Source organism: Stereum hirsutum (assembly GCF_000264905.1).
Source record: "Stereum hirsutum FP-91666 SS1 unplaced genomic scaffold STEHIscaffold_12, whole genome shotgun sequence".
Classification (NCBI taxonomy): Eukaryota; Fungi; Basidiomycota; class Agaricomycetes; order Russulales; family Stereaceae; genus Stereum; species Stereum hirsutum.
Genome location: NW_006763142.1, coordinates 1,535,032 through 1,553,459, shown reverse-complemented (window position 1 = coordinate 1,553,459; position 18,428 = coordinate 1,535,032). Strand labels below are relative to the sequence as shown.

Genomic DNA, 18,428 nt, shown 5'->3' with positions numbered 1-18,428 from the left:
ACTGTAGGTCAGGATATTGAGTCACAAATTCTGGTTTGAATACGAAGAAAAGTGAGTCGTTGATATAGCTACTAGGCACCGATATGCCAGCATAGGGGTGCGCATAGCATCCGCATTAGTCGAAAGACTTGTCACAAGGAGAACTCGCGTAGTCGATCATCCCGTTCCAACGATCTCGCTTACTGCCGTTTGCATAGAAGACTGAACGCGCCGTTTTTTTCACGCCGGGCGTCTGATCTCTTCGTGACCGTGACGACGCGGTCCGTCGAGGCCCGACTATCTTTTTTTGGGCCACAGCGCGACTGCCGCTGTCGAGGTCGGTCAGTTTGCATGCCTAGTGACGCAGAGAGCGCGAGTTCAAGCTGTTTAAGCTCACAGACAGAGAACAGCTACCGGCTGCATCGAAGTCTGAATGTCGCCGTCGTTAGCTGGACCCAAGTTATTTCGGAAGACCTCAGCTGCTGATGGTTAAGTTCATCCTCTGTTTGACGCTGCATCTCGTACAGTGCTCTTTCATCGAGCATGCAACGGTATCCTTCGCAGAGAGTCATGAGACTATAATGACACCACTCCAAAGTGATCGTTATCCTGGCGTTCCCATACAGAGGTAATTTTCTACGACAACAACAGCTGTGGCAACCATAGCCCCAGTCTCGCCACTTGACTCGGTGTCCTCGGATAGCGCTGTCACGGTCACTGAGCGCCAGGCACCGCGCGCACAAAAAAAGGGCGCGTTCAGTCTTCTATGCAAACGGCAGTAGTTCCTGAACAAAGCTCAGAGTAAGCAACCAAGATTATATTGTAGTTGATGACAGCACAGTGGTTTGATGGATCATTGGACTTGAGGTAATCGAGACAGCGGAAATAGTAATCAATTGAGAGAGAGGAGAGCGCCCATTCACATGGAAGTTCGTGGGGGACAGCTCCATGGAATTAGCAAAATCGGGGGCCCACTATCCCGTCTTAGTAAGGGTTCCTCGGGTTGATCATCCCCTCGGTTGTTGATCGGCCTCAGAGAAAGTCTGCATCGCATAACCATGACTGTCAAACATGCACTGATTTGCTGCCGGTCTCAAAAGGCTTCAGTGCATCATCTGGTCATTCGCATTTCCTGGTATACATCCTCAGGTTCAGCTTCTCTCTCAGATCATTCTACGTGTTGCACATCATGCCATCCCTTCCGAAGACTCATGTGTTGTCCAGCACGACCTTCACCGCCCCACCTCTTCAGGACCAAACTCTCGCCCTGCCCGACCTATACGATTTTCACTTGGCTCGCAGTCCCAACCATCCTTTATTTGTATATGACGATGCAGGAGTGCTCAGAACAATCACTTGGAGAGAGGCCGTGCATGCCATGCATCGTGCGGCTTACTTCGTGAACGAAGTCGTCAAGTCTGACGGAGAGACCCGCCCTGCCCCCGTCGTAGCAGTGCTCGCCAGTACCGGTATGTGTACTGCTCGCAATTTTATTTCTACCTAACACTACAAAAAAAAACAGATACCGTCACCTACTTTTCTTTCGTTGTCGGGTGTTTAAGGGCTGGTTATACCGTGTTCACTATCTCTCCGCGAAACAGTGCACAAGCTGTGGCCCACCTTCTACAGAAGACCGTAAGATATCTATCTCATTTCTATTTCTTACGCAGTGATTAACTACTTCCATTCGTTAGGGGGCGCGCTATCTTTTCGTTAGCCCAGAGCCCGCGATTACGGCGCTTCATAAGGCAGCTTTAGAACAGATACCTGCGTCTTACGCTATCGGTACCGCGAAGATGGCGACTTTTGGTGATCTTTTCAAACCAGCCGGTTCTGCTATGGACTTCGTGTTATTTCCTGCTCGTTCGTATGACATGGACGGGCCTGCTTTGATTCTGCACTCATCCGGTGAGTGTTTGGTCGTTGAATGGGCTCTAAACGTCGGTCGCCTGAGCTCACCATAATACAGGATCTACTGCTTTTCCGAAACCAATTATCAGAAGCCATCGTGGTCTCGTACAATTGACCCACATACCATGTCAGTCTCCGAAATTATTGCTTCATGTACCGAGTACTTAGCGTTTCTTCAGGGTACGGTGAGGTAGATATGTGTGGCATGAGACTTGGGTGTCACGCCGTACCGGTACGTACTATCGTGCTCTACAATAAGTCGTGTATGCTCAACATAAATTTTAGATGTTTCACGGAATGGGTCTGCTCCAACTTGCTCTAGCGGTACGTCATATTTATCACACTCGTTACCGGACACTCAATGAACAGATGTCATTTCAGCCGTCGACTGGACTAGTTTTAGCCATGTACAAGCCCTCGATACCCGCAGTTGTACCGACCCCTGAGAACGCTTTCGCAGCAGCTATGGCTACAAATACCGAGCTATTGGTTTGTGCGCCAATGTTTCTCGAGGCGTGGTCTCGTACGCCGGATAACATCGAAGGCTTAAGGAATTTGAGAGGCATTGTAAGAGACACTTTTGAAAACTTCGTAGTTCTTTTTTACTGAGGCACCCATGTAGATGATCGGAGGAGGTCCATTGAACAAGGGTGTCGGTGATTCTCTCGCCAGTCAGGGGGTGGCGATCATTAACGCATACTCATGGTACGTTTATCTGCCTATTTTTTTATCTTCCGTGATTTTTTATGCCATGATTTTCAGCACTGAGTGTGGACAGATGAGTATGATGATCCCAGCAGGTACGTCACTAGCATCATGTATCATCATAAATTCTTATTATTTTCGTTGCAGCTCGTGCCGGAATGGACTGGGAGTACTTTCCGTTTTCCCCTCACGTCCAACCGACCCTCTTGCCCCAGCAGGATGATCCAACTACGTTCGAGGTTGTTGTCAAGGCAAGTCTTGCTATCCCTTTGTGCAGACCACAAATCCTAATTATACTTCGCCGCGACCAGAGTCATGAGCTATTGCGACCCATGACCATTAACACACAAGTCGATGGCAATGACGCATACGCTACATCGGATTTACTTCAGCAGCATCCGACAAAGAAGCACCTGTACAAGATATACGGGAGGGTCGACGACCAAATCATGCTATCCACTGGAGAGAAGGTATCTCAATTTACTTCTGCGCTTGCAGCCATATACTGACGTACCACATTCCCATTTTGTAGACGAACCCTGGCCCACTCGGTACGTTTTACAGCACTGAGAATGATTTCATTTGCCTCATTATGTATCACAGAGACGATTTTGTGTCAGGACCCTAAGGTTCAAGCCGCAGTGATATTCGGACGTGAGCGACCCTTCAACGGTGTCATCCTTGCTCCCCGTCCCGAGTTCGTCTTCGACCCTCAAGATGGCGAAGCACTTGCTGCGTTTAGAGATTCTGTTTGGTACCCTCTATTACTCCCTGCATTCGACCTTGGCGAGCGGTACTGATGTTGTTACATAAGGCCCACTATAGAAAGGATGAATTCATACGCGCCGACCCATTCTCGACTGTTCAAAGAGGTAATTCCATCATATTAAACCTCGTTCAGATATGCCGCTGACACCAAGAATTTATTTTGACAGACAATCCTCGTCGAGTCCCCCTCCAAACCGTTCTTATACACAGCAAAGTCCACTGTTCGCCGAGCTCTGGTTATCTCCGAGTACAGTGCAGAAATCGAGGAGATGTACTCGTCTTTCACCGTCAGCACGGTACCGCTTCCAGACTCGTGGACTGACGATACGGTGAAGACGTTCGTTGGGGAGACGGTCGCTCACGCTATGGGACGCAATATGGATCCCCAAGCCGATCTCTTCCAGCATGGTTGTGACAGGTATATACCATTGATCTATGCGATTCGTAACCTGCTGTTACTTATTGCGAGTGTCGTTCAGTCTCAAGTCGACGTGGATTCAGAACGCCATAAAGAGCGCAGTGGCCAAATCGACCACATCCTCCCTCGCCAGCCGCATTCCCAGTAGCTTGGTTTATACCTACCCGACAGTCGCAGCTCTAGCCAACTATACATCGACGGTCATCAATACTGCTGACTTACCCGCCGGTCCTGACGATGTTGCCGCCAAAGCCGCTGCAGCCCTCGAGACTCTGAAACGATTCACACTCAACTTCCCTGCTAGGCCTACCGACCTTCGGGTTTCCCAGCCGTCTGGAGACGTAGTCATGCTTATTGGGAGTACGGGTGGACTCGGTTCATGTCTTCTCTATCATCTCGCTACGTCCCCGAGGGTGGACCGGGTTTACGCTCTGAACCGCAAATCCCCAGCAGGAGAAAGTCTTCTTGAGAGACAGAAACGGTCACTTCGGTGGGCTGATGTGGATATCCTTGGAGGAGGGAAGGTCGTACTCCTGGAAGCCGAAGTCAGCGAGTCCGAATTCTCATTGAGTCCCAAAGTCTTTGGAGAGGTAAGAATAAAACTTGTACCTTTTTAAGCTCTCCTGATAATTGATTGATATGATTTCTCATACAGATGCACTCATCCGTCACCCATATTATTCACAATGGTGGGTACAACAACTTACTGTATTCGATCACTCATCTAATTTCTTTCTCGTAGCGTGGCGTGTCGACTTTAACTCTGCGCTTCTGTCCTTCGAGACCAATATCCGCAGTGTTCGCAACCTCGTAGATTTTTCGCTTTCTTCGTCTCTTCAAGATCCGCCTCGACTTCTGTTCATCAGCTCTGTCGCCGTATTCAACCGTAATAACTCCTTCAGTTATATTTTACCCATGCTGCATTACTAACTCTCCTTACTAGGTCCCAAGAGTCGCGGCATTTGTCTAGAGAAATCCGTCGACGACGCTACCATTCCCGTAGGTACAGGATACGGAGAGGCGAAATGGATTGGAGAGCAGATCTTGATGAAGGCAGCGGCAGAGACAGATTTGAAGCCCACCGTCGTCCGTCTCGGTCAAATTGCGCACACCCCGGATGTATACTGGAACGAGCGCGAGTGGTTCCCGCTCATCGTCAAGTCCGCACAGTCTATCAATTGTCTTCCCGACTTACCTGGAGTACGTATCATTTCGTTTTACGGAATGGAGTTGTAGCTGATTGACCCCCTAATATTAGGCCGTTTCGTGGTTCTCAGCGTTCGGTGGTGCAAAGGCTATCACAGAGATGCTCTATGGTGACCGACCTTTCTTACATTTGGCGCACCCACGTCCTACGGCTTGGTCCACGATCATGAAAGAGTTCGCCAAGCACCTCAACGTCTCCGTCGTTCCATACACCGAATGGCTCTCTGCACTTGCTGCCGACCTGAAGAAGAGCCCGAACGGAATCTCTCAGATCGAGCACATGAGACGTAATCCGGCCCTCAAGCTTCTCGAGTTTTACTCTGACGCGGACCTCGATGAGGATAGGGAGCCTCTAGGGATTGTGAGGTTGGGGATTGATGAGGCCTTACAGGTATCCAAGACGTTAGCTGAGATGAAACCTTTGGATGGAGATTGTGTGTCGGGATGGTTGTCGGCGTGGAACAAGAGCGGTTTCATCGTTCTTTGAGCCATGGCTAGGTCGTTCATTCAACTGAGCGAGTAACGTAGCTTTCATGAGATATGGACAACACGCTTATTCTATAGATCATTACCTGAATCAATTTACGTTCTCTGTCACTTTCCAGCTCTTGCCATGGTTGCGTAAAGTTCGTATGTGATATTTGTTGCAGGTCCTACTTCAAGTGTTCACGAAGGTCGTCGACTACGTTTTGGAGAAATTCCCACAGAAAGAGGGAGGTCACACTACGTTGAGTGTAGGTACATAATTGTGCCCTATGTTTTCGCGCATTCAAACTGTTCCTACCATTCAAGAATGTGTAAGGCCCAACAATCACTCTGTTCTGATCCTCTTTGTTGTTCCGTCAAGGTTGCAAGGGGGTGGATTGTCAAGTCAAAGGAAAGATGAGTGCCAAGTTATATGTAGGTACGTGGCACAACGCTAGGATTATCTATTCACAAACACGCTGAAGACTCGTCGCCATGTCTTGAATAGAGGACTCCAAATCACGAGCAGTTTGTTTCATGACTCTTTTAACCCCGTGCGCCACTAAACCTTTCATGACCGCCACAACTTCGTACTTTGTCTGTCCATCCTCCTCCGTCAGCATATGCCACTGTTCTGCACCGAACATGACACCGCTACCCTCAGATCCCCACGCAAGCATGAACATCTCACGGTCTACATACTTGATGTGTTCAGTCATGTCCGTAGTCTTGATAGAGTCGTCCATACTGGCGGGTATGTGGGTTTTGAGAAAAAGGTAGTGACCTTCTGAGAGGGGGACAGAGGGGGCGAGGGGCTTCTTGTTTGAATCTAGAGGACTCGCGGAGCGACTGAGGAAGAAACCAAATGAATTTCTGACATTGTGAGAAAGGACTTCGTTTCGGCACTTGCTTGGATATAGTACTTACATATGCGGGTTCCTAGCATTACGGAAACGCCATAAGTAACGGAGTGAAGTCGATGTTCAGGACATGCACTCACCATGAATGATAGGACGAGAAGTCCAAAAGAGTGTCCCACACCTTCTCTCTTGGAGCATTTATGGACGCAGTGGCAGAGAAGTAAAGCGGCCACTCTGAAGCAGTGGGTGGTGAGGGAGGCATAATCGACCGCTTGGCAGGTTCGTACAAGGGAGAATGATTTGTGACAGCGTCCGAAGAACACTGAACCACAGGGATTGGAGGGAGAGTGGGAGGGTGGGAGAGGGAATGAGAGAGCGCCGCGAAGAGTTGAGTGATGCTTACGCGTCCACTTACTAACAGGGGAGACGTTAGCGCTATACTGTGAGACTTTGCGTGGCCGCATTTGGGCCGCATCAAGCGTAGATCAGTTTCCTACTTCAGACATGCATACAGATAGGCTTAGCCGATGGGGGCGGCAGTAAAGTCAGCGTTGTGACCTCGAAGTCGATCGCCCCTTTTCAGACTTCCCGCCGAAAACAGATGTGCGTCCGATAACACCAACTAGACATCACTTCTCAGACTGAGCTTATGACTCTTAAAATTAGCATTATCTCACGTAATTATAGTTTCTCAGAGCGTTTCAACAACAATGTCGACCATATCTCATGTGTTATATTTAAAATCAATCGCTTTACACAGGAAATTCTGAATCAGTCTTGTAGTGAAATGGGACTATCCTTCAATTTATGTTTTCCTCACGGGGCTATGCGGACGCTCTGAAATGACCGAGAATCTCCGCAGGATATGTATTTGGGCGCTACGCCACTGCCTCATGCTTCCCACTGACGAATGATGATAAACGCCAGTTTTGCGTTTGGGCACAATTCCCCTTTCAGATATTGGAAATCACCCATTGAGGATGCTGACTGTTGGCTCGGAGACCCCAAGGACTGCCGCATTATTCAATGTCACGATGCTACGCTACGGTATCTCCGTCGCAATGATGGAACTGTGATAGTTTCGCCAACGCTCATTATCCCCTGACGAGAGGCGGCGAGCAAATTAGCAATCCGCATCAAACTCCAGACCATGGGCAGTACGGCGCCACCGTACTCTTTATCTGACGTCGAGACTCGTCCGTGCCGACCAGGTCACCCTCGTTCTATAGTCCCCATCTTCCGTCCACACCATGTCTGCCAGTTTCTCTAAGTCGTCTCCGACCACCCTTCCCCCCAAAGTGTCTATTGTGTCACCGTGGCCCCTCAATTACCTTCCTCAAGCATTGCAACCATATGCAGAACTCATGCGGCTTCACAGAGTAAGAAATTATTCCAGATCAAGCTCTGCGCCAATTTTATTGCATGGAAGCTAATTTCGTGTTGTAAAAGCCATCTGGCATCATCCTTGTCTTTTGGCCTTACGGTATGTTTCATAATTTCTCTGTGACGTACGAGATTTTATCTAATAGTTGCTTGAAAGCGTTCACGACGACTCTGGCTGCGTACACTGTCGCCCTCCCGATTCAAGAATATTGGGCAATACTTGGCAGGTTTCTCCTCGTCAGTGCTATAGTTCGCGGGGCTGCATGCACAAGCAACGACATTCTTGATCGGGACGTGGATGCTGGTGTTGGTCTGCATAATTCAACTATTCTCCATTTCTTCGTGCGCTGACTTCATCTCTTTCAGAGAGAACAAAAACCCGACCGTTGCCCAGTGGACGCGTCTCTGTCATTTCAGCATGTCTTTTCGTTCTTTTACAGGCTGCCGTTTCGTGGTATTCGTTTTTGCCTCTGAATCCTCTAGCGTGCGTAAACTACTTCGTATATGAATGTGTAAGACTTATCCACCGATTTAGATTCAAGGCCTCCGTGTTTCATCTCGTTTCTTTGTATGCTTTCCTGATGATTATACCACTTCATTGCCATTAAACATCTCATGTTCCCCCAGATCCATTTTCTACCCCATCATGAAACGGGTAACAGACTTCCCTCAGGCTTACCTTGGCTTCTCGATGGGTTTCGGATCATACGTAGCCTGGACTGCGATTACTGGAACATCGTCAATGAAAGTTATCGTTCCCATGATTTTCGCGTTCGTCTGGTGCGTTTCTATATCGTAGTTAAAAAATGATTCGAGTTATTAATCATCCTCTTACTTAGCTGGACTTTGCACTTTGACACGATCTACGCTTGTCAAGACAGAAAGGACGATATCAAGGTCCGTTAAGTCGCCTCTATCATATATTCTTGTGTTCTGAGAGTACGTCAATGTTCCTATCACTGTCAGGTCGGTGTGAGATCGGCAGCGGTACTTCTCGGGGACAGCGTCCTCTTGTTCACCTCCCTGTGTGCTTCCCTTCTCGTTGTGCTCCTCGCCTACGTCGGTATCGTAAATCAGCAAAGCATCCGATTCTTCGGCATATCGGTGGCAGGATCCGCTCTACATCTCATTTGGCAGTACGCAACTCTCGACGTCCACGATGGGAAGAGCTGCATGTGTGAGTAACCATTCTCGTATAATACATTACATTTGAAATTTATGAGTTCCATTCTTCCAGTGAACTTCACTCGCAACGGACAGATGGGGTGGATCAGTACGTTGTCATTCGTTTTATTTCAGTGATGTGTTGATGATCTGATTTTATGAACTTGCATATATACAGTCTGGGGAGGAATGCTGCTCGACTACTTCGTCAAACTTGGGGTTATTACCTTCTAATGTACTGAGGATATGAGATAGGGTCACGTACCCTATGCCTGATGTGTCTCTAAGATACTCTATCCGCTTCCTTCGTAGATCTATTCTGCGTTTACCTCTTTCTTCAAGCATACAGGGATTTTAGATAAACACTCTCATTACGTATCCAACAGTGTTAACCTGTTCTACGTACTATTTATATTCCGGCCATGGATAATGTTTGAATTCTTTCCTTCTCGTAGGTCGTAAGCTCTTCCAACCTATCACTTGTGTGATGTCTGTACATGCATATTCAGACATTGTCTTAGAGCTTGTCAAACATTCTTGGTTGGATCATATGGTCGCAGACACTGGTTCTAGCGCAGACGTCACGATTTTGTTGTGCGTGTATCATTGTCGCTACAAGAGCAACTCTTGCCCTGAATACTAGTGAATACTCGTGTCAAGCCTAGGTAAGTCATCATCGTTGTTTGTGTACACAGAGACTTCTCCTCCTCAGTGTGGATCTCTGTGTTTTATCACCATTCACGAGACCGCTGATAACTAATGGCGCCCTAGATATTCATAATGCCCGAGGTATTACAGCGCTCAGGGCTCTTATACTCACAAAAGGAGAAATCACTGACTGGACTAGCCAAACATTTCGGTCATGATTTTCACGCCGTTGAAACCGTGCCACAAACCCGTTTCCCATCGCAAGTCTGATCTCGACACCCCGCTAGATCCAATGGAAATATCCGAAGCAAAACAGAGTCTTATTCACGCCCGAGGCGATATCTCAACTGGGCGGTTGTAGCTGTAGTACTCGTACTAGATTATGATACCGGTATTTGAGTTTGACCGACCAATACTAAGTATCAAGGAAATCGACCCGGGAGTATTGCATTGTAAGCCACTGGCAATCTGATGGAGCACACACTTGCGAACATTGAGGCGTTATGGTAGGATATCTCTTGAGCAGAGCATCAAGGACGCGCACAGCCCTGAGTTACACTTCTCTTTACACAAATTTTCCAACCTCATGAAATCTTGACAGCGATCATGGACTACACCGAGATGTACATGGGTGCTGACCCAGCAGTTGAAAATATGGAGGTCGAGCACGACAACGATGGCTCGCAAGAAATTCGGTCTCCGACGCTTAGCTCTTTCCTATGTACCCAGGCAAGCTTGGAACGCCATGGGGAACGTTTACATTGACTTGTGGCTAGGTCAAAACACGTCGGGTCTCCTAAGTCGTTTGAGTGGGCAGATGTTGAAGTATATTCTCAGTCCTAGGACGTGACGGAAGATACCTCTTCTACTCATTGTCACATCTGATCCTCACGGCATCATTCTCAACACACTCTTGTCTTGAGTGGTATGTACACCTCCGAATTCGAATCAATGGTATAGCATAACGAAAAGAGACAAAAAAATACTCAACCATGTCCGTACATCATCCACAAGAACGAGAACAAGGAAACGCGTCGTGAGTATGTGGCCAGTGCTGTGTAAGCTTCAAGCCCTATCACATGAAAAATCGTAAACAGATCATGACCCTACTTCAAAAACTCTCGAGCTGCTCTTCGCAGAATGCCCAAAGCTTCTTCGCAAGCTCAGGATCGTCCGCCATCTTACTCGCCTTCGACCGCCTCGCATATGCCGTCAAATACTAGTTATCGAACAGCCAAAACAATCAGCGCCCATGCATACCATACTTTGTAAGACACCGTAGTGTAATGGAGGAGAAGAGGAATAGGGACTGACCTCTCCATTGAGCTCGAGCGCCTGTGGCGCGGTGCCAGCGAACAGCTGTGTGATTGCGCCGTGTGCTGTGTCGGTGAACACGGCCCTCATGGCTCCCGCCACGAGCGGATTGAAGTTGCGCTGTAGTTCGGTGCTGACGAGACCTGGAGCAAAATTATCAATACGATGGATATTGAGATGGGAATGAAATGAACGTGTCTGGCGGAACTAACCTGGATGCAGCGAAATCGAGACGATCCCCTTGCTTCCATACCTCCTCGCCAACTCTTTCGCAAACAGGACCTGACCCTAGAAATGTACCTCCTCAGTATCTTCCAAGACGAGCACCATGTAATGAATAAAACTTACAAGCTTGCTTTGTCCATACAGCTGGAACTTTCCCATCTTCTTCCTCATCGGCAACGCCTTATCCTTGTCTCTCTGCATGGACTCCCAAACAAGACCAGCAGAGGGCGCCATCCCGTCATGTGAATTCGATGATGTGTGGACAACGCGAACCCGGTGTCCTGATGCGGCTGCCGACTCGGAGGCGGCGGTGCGGGTGAGAACGGGAAGGAGAAGAGTTGTGAAGAAAAAGGGACCTGCATATTCAGTAACACAAAAATGGTTGTGCCACAAGTGAGTATCTGTCAGCAATGTATTCTCGGAATTTTAGAAAGCAGACATACCAAGGCAGTTCACTCCGAAGCTCGCATCGTATCCCTGTGCCGTCAGATCCTCGAGGGGCGCCTGCATGATACCTCTGTGGAGATAAGCCGGTCGATGAATGATCAGAGCGCAATAGATGGAAGCAGCTGTGACCATGACATACCCGTTGTTAAACACGACATGCAGCTCAGGCTCCTTCTCCATGAACTCTTCTGCCGCGTGCCTCACTGACGGCAAATCCGCAAGATCAAGCTTGAGCCAGAATATCTTGTCTTTACCCGTACTGGCCTTGAGTTCCGTGATCGCGGCCTTCGCTTTTGCTTCGGACCGCGCGGCCATATACACGCGTGCGTTTTTCGACAAAAGGACCTGATGATATGCGACAGCCATTTAAAACCATAAAACCAGGGTGCGATCAGTTTCATTATAATGCGTCGAGATGGTCAGTCGAAACGAAGAGGGGCAGTTGAATCGAAAGAAAGCATGGTTCTTTACGCACCCTACAGGTCTCCTTTCCTATTCCAGAGTTTCCGCCAGTGACGATGATGGTCTGCCCAGTCAGGTCGGGGACATCTGCACTAGTCCAGTGAGGTTTAGGAGGGAAGACCTCGCTGAACGTTCCAACACGGCCTTCAGCCAAGGGGTCGGGTGATTTGCAAACTTGGGGCATGTCGACGAGAGAGCGATCTATGGATGGGGCTTCAGAAATGAACTATGGAGGGTACAACAACGCTTGATGTGTGCGGGCGAGGCATACTTCTTTATAGCCCGAGGCCTGCAGTTCCAAGTGCGGTAGGTCTCCATCACGAAGTTGTTAATCGGCCAATGCCAAGGATCGTCTCACAGATGTGTAGACTGAAATGACCGCTCTATCATCGATCATATACGCATATAGAATCGATGTAGAGGCCTTTAGTCTTCTTCAGTAAAGCCGTTCGACGCGTGTTCACGCGGCAATCTATTGTTGCAGCTCCTGACGGGTTCCAGGGAGGACCAGACTGGCTGGTGACGGCGCTTTGTTGGATAAATCAGGAAGGCTGTGGCCGCCCGGTACTGATGACAAATGAACTGACTTGTTGACACATCACAGCTGACTCACGATCAACAATGTCAGCGCTGGGATTCCTCCAGTACTAGTCTTCGCTCTGCATCGATCATTTCTCGACAATGGGCTGCAAATAATCATTGTGCGCTCGAGGTACGGCTGATAATAACTAACTGAGCTCAGAGAAAGATGTATCAAGAGAAACAGAGCCTCGCTCAGGTGCACGGTAAACAGCAATTCTATCCTATTCTATCGTTCCTGCATCACTTGGGCATCACTCTCTGTAGTCTCTTTGACACCCTGTGACTCGGAGATCAGGTGATAGCCCCGAGAGTAAGCATTCACTGTGGACGTTTACTCACTGCCTTGTATCGTCATTCTTGTCAACACCTCCGAGCAACGATGCAGGAGCAATCGACATTAGACCGTATCTGCAGCCCAAAATATGAATGGGGACTTGAGAATATCAGTCTTTCTCCTGAAAATTTGAAAGTTTGGAGCGATAAAACAGGCGTGGAGCGAAGGTCTCAAATGGCGGTCGGAGGCCATCCGAGCCAATCACAACGCGCAGACAGTGCGTTTCCGGCTTCCTACGACTTTTGAACGTCCAGCTTCGGTTATTTTCGAGTCTGCTGATAAAAAAGTGAGTGATTCTTCTGTTAAGAAATCTCTCATATTCTGGGCTGCAGATACGGTCTATTCCCGGGAGGAAATCGAACGTACGGTTTGAACGTGATCGGTGGTAGGCTGATTGATACGTTCCTTGTCTTACAACCAACTTACAACCAATTATGCCCATCCCGGTCACAAAGGTCTTGACTGTAAGCCGCTGGTGATTGTCCAAGTTATTGCTGGTTGCATATATAATGAGAATCCGCGCGTCTCGGAAAAGAAAAGTTTGCGATAAGAGGTCTCGCTCGGGGAGCGTCGGACCGACCGGCAAAGAGCGTGGGGAGGTCGCGGGTTCGAGCCCAGCGAAACCACTCGAACCCGGTAAATATTGCACTTTGTGCGCCACGCTCAGATCAAGAGAATGAGTGACCCACATTTTCTATAAGTATTTAGAGCCTGACATAATTATCTGAATGCATACCATGGGTAGGGAACATTCGCGGGAAGAGCACTATAGGTAGGGCTGCAAGAATTCTCTGGGTCTGGTTTGAACCTGCGACCTCCCCAGGCTTCTCGCCGGCCGGTCCGAGCGAGCTCAGAGGCAACCTCTCGTTGCAAACTTTCTTTTTCTTTCGCCGCGGATTCTCATTATTTATGCAACCAGCAATAAAGGGAGTCGTACCTGGTACGCTCTTTTTTGGCTGAACACTCACTTGGGATATTATGAGAATCAGTCGAGGAGAGCCTACTACATAGGCCGGCATCTTGTTTTCCAGTCAGCTGCTCTCCCCAATCCGGCGCTTCTCAGTGATCTGAAGTGCAAAAGCTCTGTATTTCGAAGCCTCATTCGACGTTTGCCTGAATACTAGAACCATAATGGCCACCATATTGAGCTGGGCATGCTGCCACAAAGAAAACATTATATCATATTACGAAGACGAAATTTATGTAAACAATCCGTGGAAACCAAAGTCGAAAGGTATGATGAAAAGAGCGGTGTTGGTGATCTTATTGATCCTTCCATAAATAAAAGGGGAAGTAGCTCATTAGTTGGTATTGTAGCGCCCATCAGCCTTCTTGATCAGATCGGCAGCGCGTTCAGCGACGACGTACGTCGGGGTCTGAGTGTGCGCGGACGGGATGAAGGGCTGAAAATTTTCAATCAGCACCACTGATGCGGAGGGAGACATTCGAGAAAAATACTGACGAAGATAGTCGAATCCACGACCCTCAACCCGACCGTCTGCTTCACCGTCAAATCCGAGTTCAATGCTCCGCTTCCCAAGCTCGTGTCGTTGCCCGTCTTGCCCATCGGCACTGTGCACGACGCATGGGCGTTCGTGAACGACCCGGCTCTCACGTACGCATCAATCTCGTCGTCCGTTTGGGCCTGTGCGAATGATCCGTATTCGCCTGTGATCCAGTCGGACCATGCAGGCGCGGCGACGAAGCGCCGGGCAGCCTTGATGGCTTCGCGCATGGTGAACACGTCGATGTCGGTGGCGAGGAAGTTGAGGTCGATGATGGGGTATTGGAAGGGGTCGGTGCTGTTGATAGTGACGGACCCACCTGGAGGGGGAGAGCTCGGAACGTCAGGAAGATGCATCAGTATGCAATTGAGTACAGTGACGACTCACGGGAACTGACAGACACGGCACTGACAGTTAACGAGAAGAAGCTCCCGTTTGCAGGTGCCGGCTCCGTGAACGAAATGAAGCTATCCTGAACATCCAAATACCACACAACTTGTCAGCGTAAAATACAAAGGTAAGTATGCGACGCTGCTGACCGCAAAGCCAAGCTCCATTTGAGCGGACGTAGGTCCCGCACTCGGATCAGTCTCGTTTTCATAGATAGACGAGTTGGATGGCAGCCTCAAGAATGCCCATTGATTTCCAGCAGAGATGACGTCCACTCCGGTGCGGTTGTTTAGCCATTGCTCGAGAGCCTCGGCCTGGAGAGTGGTGTTGCGGTTGTACACGTCAAGTGTGTCGTTAGAGCTGACGGTCCAAACACCAGTCGCGAGGGGATGGTCCTATCGAATCGCGCTTATGATTAGCGAGGTCTGGTGTCCGGATATATCGCAGTGAGTAACTTGCCTGCATGTTGGTTCCGACATCGGGCAGATCGACAATGGTCTCTACGCCAGCAGCGGACAATACATCCGTGGGGCCGATACCGGACAACAAGACTTTCACAACCAATAGTATCGGTCATGTAAACACCGGGCGGTGAGTAAGGAATGTAGCTCACGGATCTGGGGCGTCTTGAAGGATCCGGCCGACAGGAGGACTTCGCGAGTCGCGTTCAATGAGTAGACAGGGCCTGAGAGAAGGTCAGTATGTTCGTATGTTATATAGCATTGTGCGAGAAAAGATGGGGAAGCACATACTAGAAGCACTCTGCGCAAACTCTACACCTGAGAATACCGGGAGTCCGTTCAATGTTCCAGTCTGTACGATCTTCGTGACTTGGGTGTTGACTACAACGTCAAGGTTTGAGCGATTGAGAACGGGAGCGATATAATCCCTCGCCGAACTCGACCGTGCACCATCCGAAATCTGTGCATAATAGCCGATCAGAAAACGGTCACAGAAACACGCAGTACGAGGATAAATACCGTGGTCTGCGACCAACCTAGAAGATCATGATCGTGAGCAGGCAATAATGGACAAGACATCACTGTCAAACTTACTGAGTCCAAGAGGGCTACCAGAGTTGACGTCAAGGTTAAACGGGAATTCCTCCGAAAGCTGGGCAGATGCATTCAGAACTCTGCTATCCGTCGACAAAGGGAAACCTGTCAAGCTCGTCTGGAGCGGTCCTGTGCGCAAAGGGGGCCATCAGCTGTCATCATAACGTCTTGACACGAACCGCTCTCACCTTTGTAACCGTGGACGGCAGGATTGTATTCTCCGCTGACGTTGGCGTGACTGGAGGGCTCAGTCAGGTTCTCCAGCTAGCGTTATATGCAGACGAGAGTATCAGGAAACCAAGTAGATCATCTCGATTTGGGGCGGTGCATCACTGACCTTGATCATGTAAGGGTAGAGGTTGTCCCATGACCATCCATCATCTCCCGTAACTCTGGCCCAACGGTCGTAATCATCTCGAGCAGCGCGAGTGTACCCCATGAAGTCTATCAATCGTATTCAACATAGCATCCACTGGCAGATGAGCGCAACGCTTACTGATGGATGTAGAACCGCCAAGAACAAAGCCCCGAGGGTAGGACAGCGTACGATTGTCCAGGCCGGGAGACGGGGTAGTCGTGAAGTTCCAAGACTAGCGTAGAAACATCAGTACGGTTGGTATGGCTCGGAAACAATAAAATAAAATCCAACATACGAATGGCGAGTTACTCAATGGTCCGGCCCCGAGCCGAGGGACTAAGATCTCTTGGTTGTTGTAGTCGCTGCAATAGAGTGTCAGCGCAACATCAACCAGGAGCCATGATGCTATGCGGACAGGAACCAACCTTCCTCCCGCCTCGATCAAGAGAACTTTAACTTCAGCAGACTCAGTCAGCCTGTTGGCAAGCACGCCACCACCGGCTCCAGCTGCAAGGTTCCAAGCACAAGGGTGAAATCAGAATTTCTGATGTGCCGGCTAATTGTCAGAGAGAAATTATTTACCTCCGACGATAATGTAGTCGTATGTCGCATTTTGAGAAAGGCCTGACGGGTCCTGGTAAAGCGTGGCGAACGCAGAGGTGACGAAAGGAAGTAATCCCAAGAATGAAGGGCGGTATGAGAACATGATGGTAAAGTGTCGTGCGAGCCTCCTCAGGTAGCCAACACAAAAAGAAAGACAGGTAAGCTGGTCGTTTATTACGCTGTAGGTGGCGACTTTATATTGCTACGAAGGTGGCGTATAAGGCCAGTCATCCTGTGCTGTCGAGGTCGTCGCTGATCACCGTGAAACAATGGAGCGAATATAATTACAGTGTCCCTCGGGCCTGCTAGCTCAAACTGCGCCGGTCATCCAACAAAGCATACCTTCTAAGAGCAATGGGGCAACGAGGAATTATTTTGTAGAAATTCCCGCCAATCCACACAGCCTGCGTAATCCAAATACTGGTGCTGTTCTCCATGTGATGGCCCTGGCTCGGAGTCGTTACCTTAAAAATGCACCTACTCAGGTGAGCCATGCATCGGACACCGTGGTGAGGATGTTTATTTCCGACCAAGAATGCTAGGCCTGTCGTATCATAGAGTGTATTCCTTTACTCCCTGTAAGGTTTATTGCGACTGGTTTACGATGACCCACCTGGACAGGGGGCATTCCCCAAAAAGGGTTCTCAGGTGAAAAGACCCCAAAGTCCCGAGTGGGGGTATATGCGACTTGCGACAGTTCTTGCGCAACGCCGAAAACAGGCACGGTGTTCAGTAAACCAGACCATAAGGAAAGGTCGGAAAGGGTGCTATATCTGCACAGAGAGCATGAGCGACCGTGGGCGAAATTGCGCGCTGACGGAAGTAAAGGCGTCCCAAGCGAGTCGGTGTAGCCGCCAGCTACTGCATGCATTTGATGCGCTGATGTGACATCGGACACGACTTCCCTGGCGGTTGAGCAACGATGATCGACAGTGAATCAACCGTTGATCAGCAATTGCTCAATAAGGTGGATTCAGTAATGCCCAATCGTGTGTTGTAAGCAGGCGAAGAGCGCTGAAGCAGGCTCGAGCTCTATGCTCTGGTTATTTGCATTGCACCCATGCATGTTACCATAAAGCCTATGATCTGATCAGGTCTGAGCTTAATAGATTAGTCCATGGAGGTATTGTAGCGCCACACACGTTCCGAACTGAGTGCGACGACCGCCCTTTATGTTTTAAAAGTAGACGCCTCTAATTCCGCTCTAGATCATTCTGACCATTTGTTGGCGTTTGTAATAACACACGGCATGTCAAGGGTGCGACAACAATAACAAGGGCACTTGTCCATGACAACTGTCTGGAAGCTCAGTTGAGCCTATACAATGTAGAAGTGTCAGCATCCCCAAATCGTGGGGAAGCCCAGACTTCCGTGCCCGTTGTAATTCCGAACGGCTCACCTGAGCATCGTCCATGAGTCGTACATAGTTCGGGACGTTTTGTACCAGACATCTGACATAAACCCTCTCGATATCTTATAGTATCGAAATGGCTCAATTGAGGATAAGAGACCACCGCCAGCAGACAAGCACTTGAACCACAACGAAATGACGGTACGGCACGTACCAACACTATGAGTGAGCTGAACGGGCGGCCTTCGACGGGCACCATAAGACCAGTGGATTATCGGCGGCGACTGACGAGCCT

At 49.2% G+C, this 18,428-nt stretch overlaps 5 protein-coding genes across 5 annotated transcripts; 2 read left to right on the top strand and 3 right to left on the bottom strand.

Annotated features, from left to right (window-relative positions):
* Positions 1–1,168: 1,168 nt before the first annotated feature.
* On the top strand, positions 1,169–5,474 carry STEHIDRAFT_101243 (acetyl-CoA synthetase-like protein; the record flags this gene model as incomplete). Its single annotated transcript, XM_007307125.1, has 20 exons — positions 1,169–1,448; positions 1,502–1,614; positions 1,674–1,887; positions 1,949–2,017; positions 2,070–2,122; positions 2,176–2,214; positions 2,272–2,457; positions 2,513–2,595; positions 2,653–2,690; positions 2,743–2,866; positions 2,909–3,065; positions 3,128–3,146; positions 3,199–3,349; positions 3,410–3,467; positions 3,531–3,781; positions 3,843–4,371; positions 4,437–4,470; positions 4,524–4,667; positions 4,725–4,981; positions 5,040–5,474. 20 exons carry the CDS (start codon positions 1,169–1,171, stop codon positions 5,472–5,474), a joined length of 3,234 nt encoding a protein of 1,077 aa, XP_007307187.1.
* A 364-nt stretch (positions 5,475–5,838) lies between these two features.
* STEHIDRAFT_170499 (uncharacterized protein) lies at positions 5,839–6,574 on the bottom strand (the record flags this gene model as incomplete). Its single annotated transcript, XM_007307124.1, has 3 exons — positions 5,839–6,301; positions 6,380–6,391; positions 6,453–6,574. The coding sequence occupies 3 exons, from the start codon at positions 6,572–6,574 to the stop codon at positions 5,917–5,919; spliced, it is 519 nt and encodes a 172-aa protein (XP_007307186.1). The 3' UTR covers positions 5,839–5,916.
* A 988-nt stretch (positions 6,575–7,562) lies between these two features.
* STEHIDRAFT_62522 (UbiA prenyltransferase) lies at positions 7,563–9,093 on the top strand (the record flags this gene model as incomplete). The annotated part of the gene is made up of 9 exons (XM_007306752.1): positions 7,563–7,691; positions 7,762–7,795; positions 7,853–8,005; positions 8,062–8,179; positions 8,323–8,475; positions 8,535–8,592; positions 8,662–8,872; positions 8,933–8,968; positions 9,038–9,093. The coding sequence occupies 9 exons, from the start codon at positions 7,563–7,565 to the stop codon at positions 9,091–9,093; spliced, it is 948 nt and encodes a 315-aa protein (XP_007306814.1).
* Positions 9,094–10,445: 1,352 nt separating this feature from the next.
* On the bottom strand, positions 10,446–12,187 carry STEHIDRAFT_141017 (NAD-P-binding protein). The gene is made up of 7 exons (XM_007307123.1): positions 11,969–12,187; positions 11,633–11,838; positions 11,490–11,563; positions 11,170–11,402; positions 11,034–11,109; positions 10,822–10,964; positions 10,446–10,726 (listed from the first exon to the last, which is right to left on the bottom strand). Exons 1-7 carry the CDS (start codon positions 12,137–12,139, stop codon positions 10,619–10,621), a joined length of 1,011 nt encoding a protein of 336 aa, XP_007307185.1. The 5' UTR covers positions 12,140–12,187; the 3' UTR covers positions 10,446–10,618.
* A 1,913-nt stretch (positions 12,188–14,100) lies between these two features.
* On the bottom strand, positions 14,101–17,432 carry STEHIDRAFT_83118 (aryl-alcohol-oxidase from pleurotus Eryingii). Its single transcript, XM_007306788.1, has 16 exons — positions 17,396–17,432; positions 16,762–17,326; positions 16,605–16,686; positions 16,475–16,541; positions 16,318–16,411; positions 16,159–16,265; positions 16,010–16,085; positions 15,822–15,950; positions 15,747–15,763; positions 15,519–15,687; positions 15,380–15,451; positions 15,226–15,317; positions 14,916–15,161; positions 14,764–14,848; positions 14,334–14,695; positions 14,101–14,274 (listed from the first exon to the last, which is right to left on the bottom strand). Exons 2-16 carry the CDS (start codon positions 16,883–16,885, stop codon positions 14,173–14,175), a joined length of 1,824 nt encoding a protein of 607 aa, XP_007306850.1. The 5' UTR covers positions 16,886–17,326; positions 17,396–17,432; the 3' UTR covers positions 14,101–14,172.
* Between the last annotated feature and the right edge of the window lie 996 nt (positions 17,433–18,428).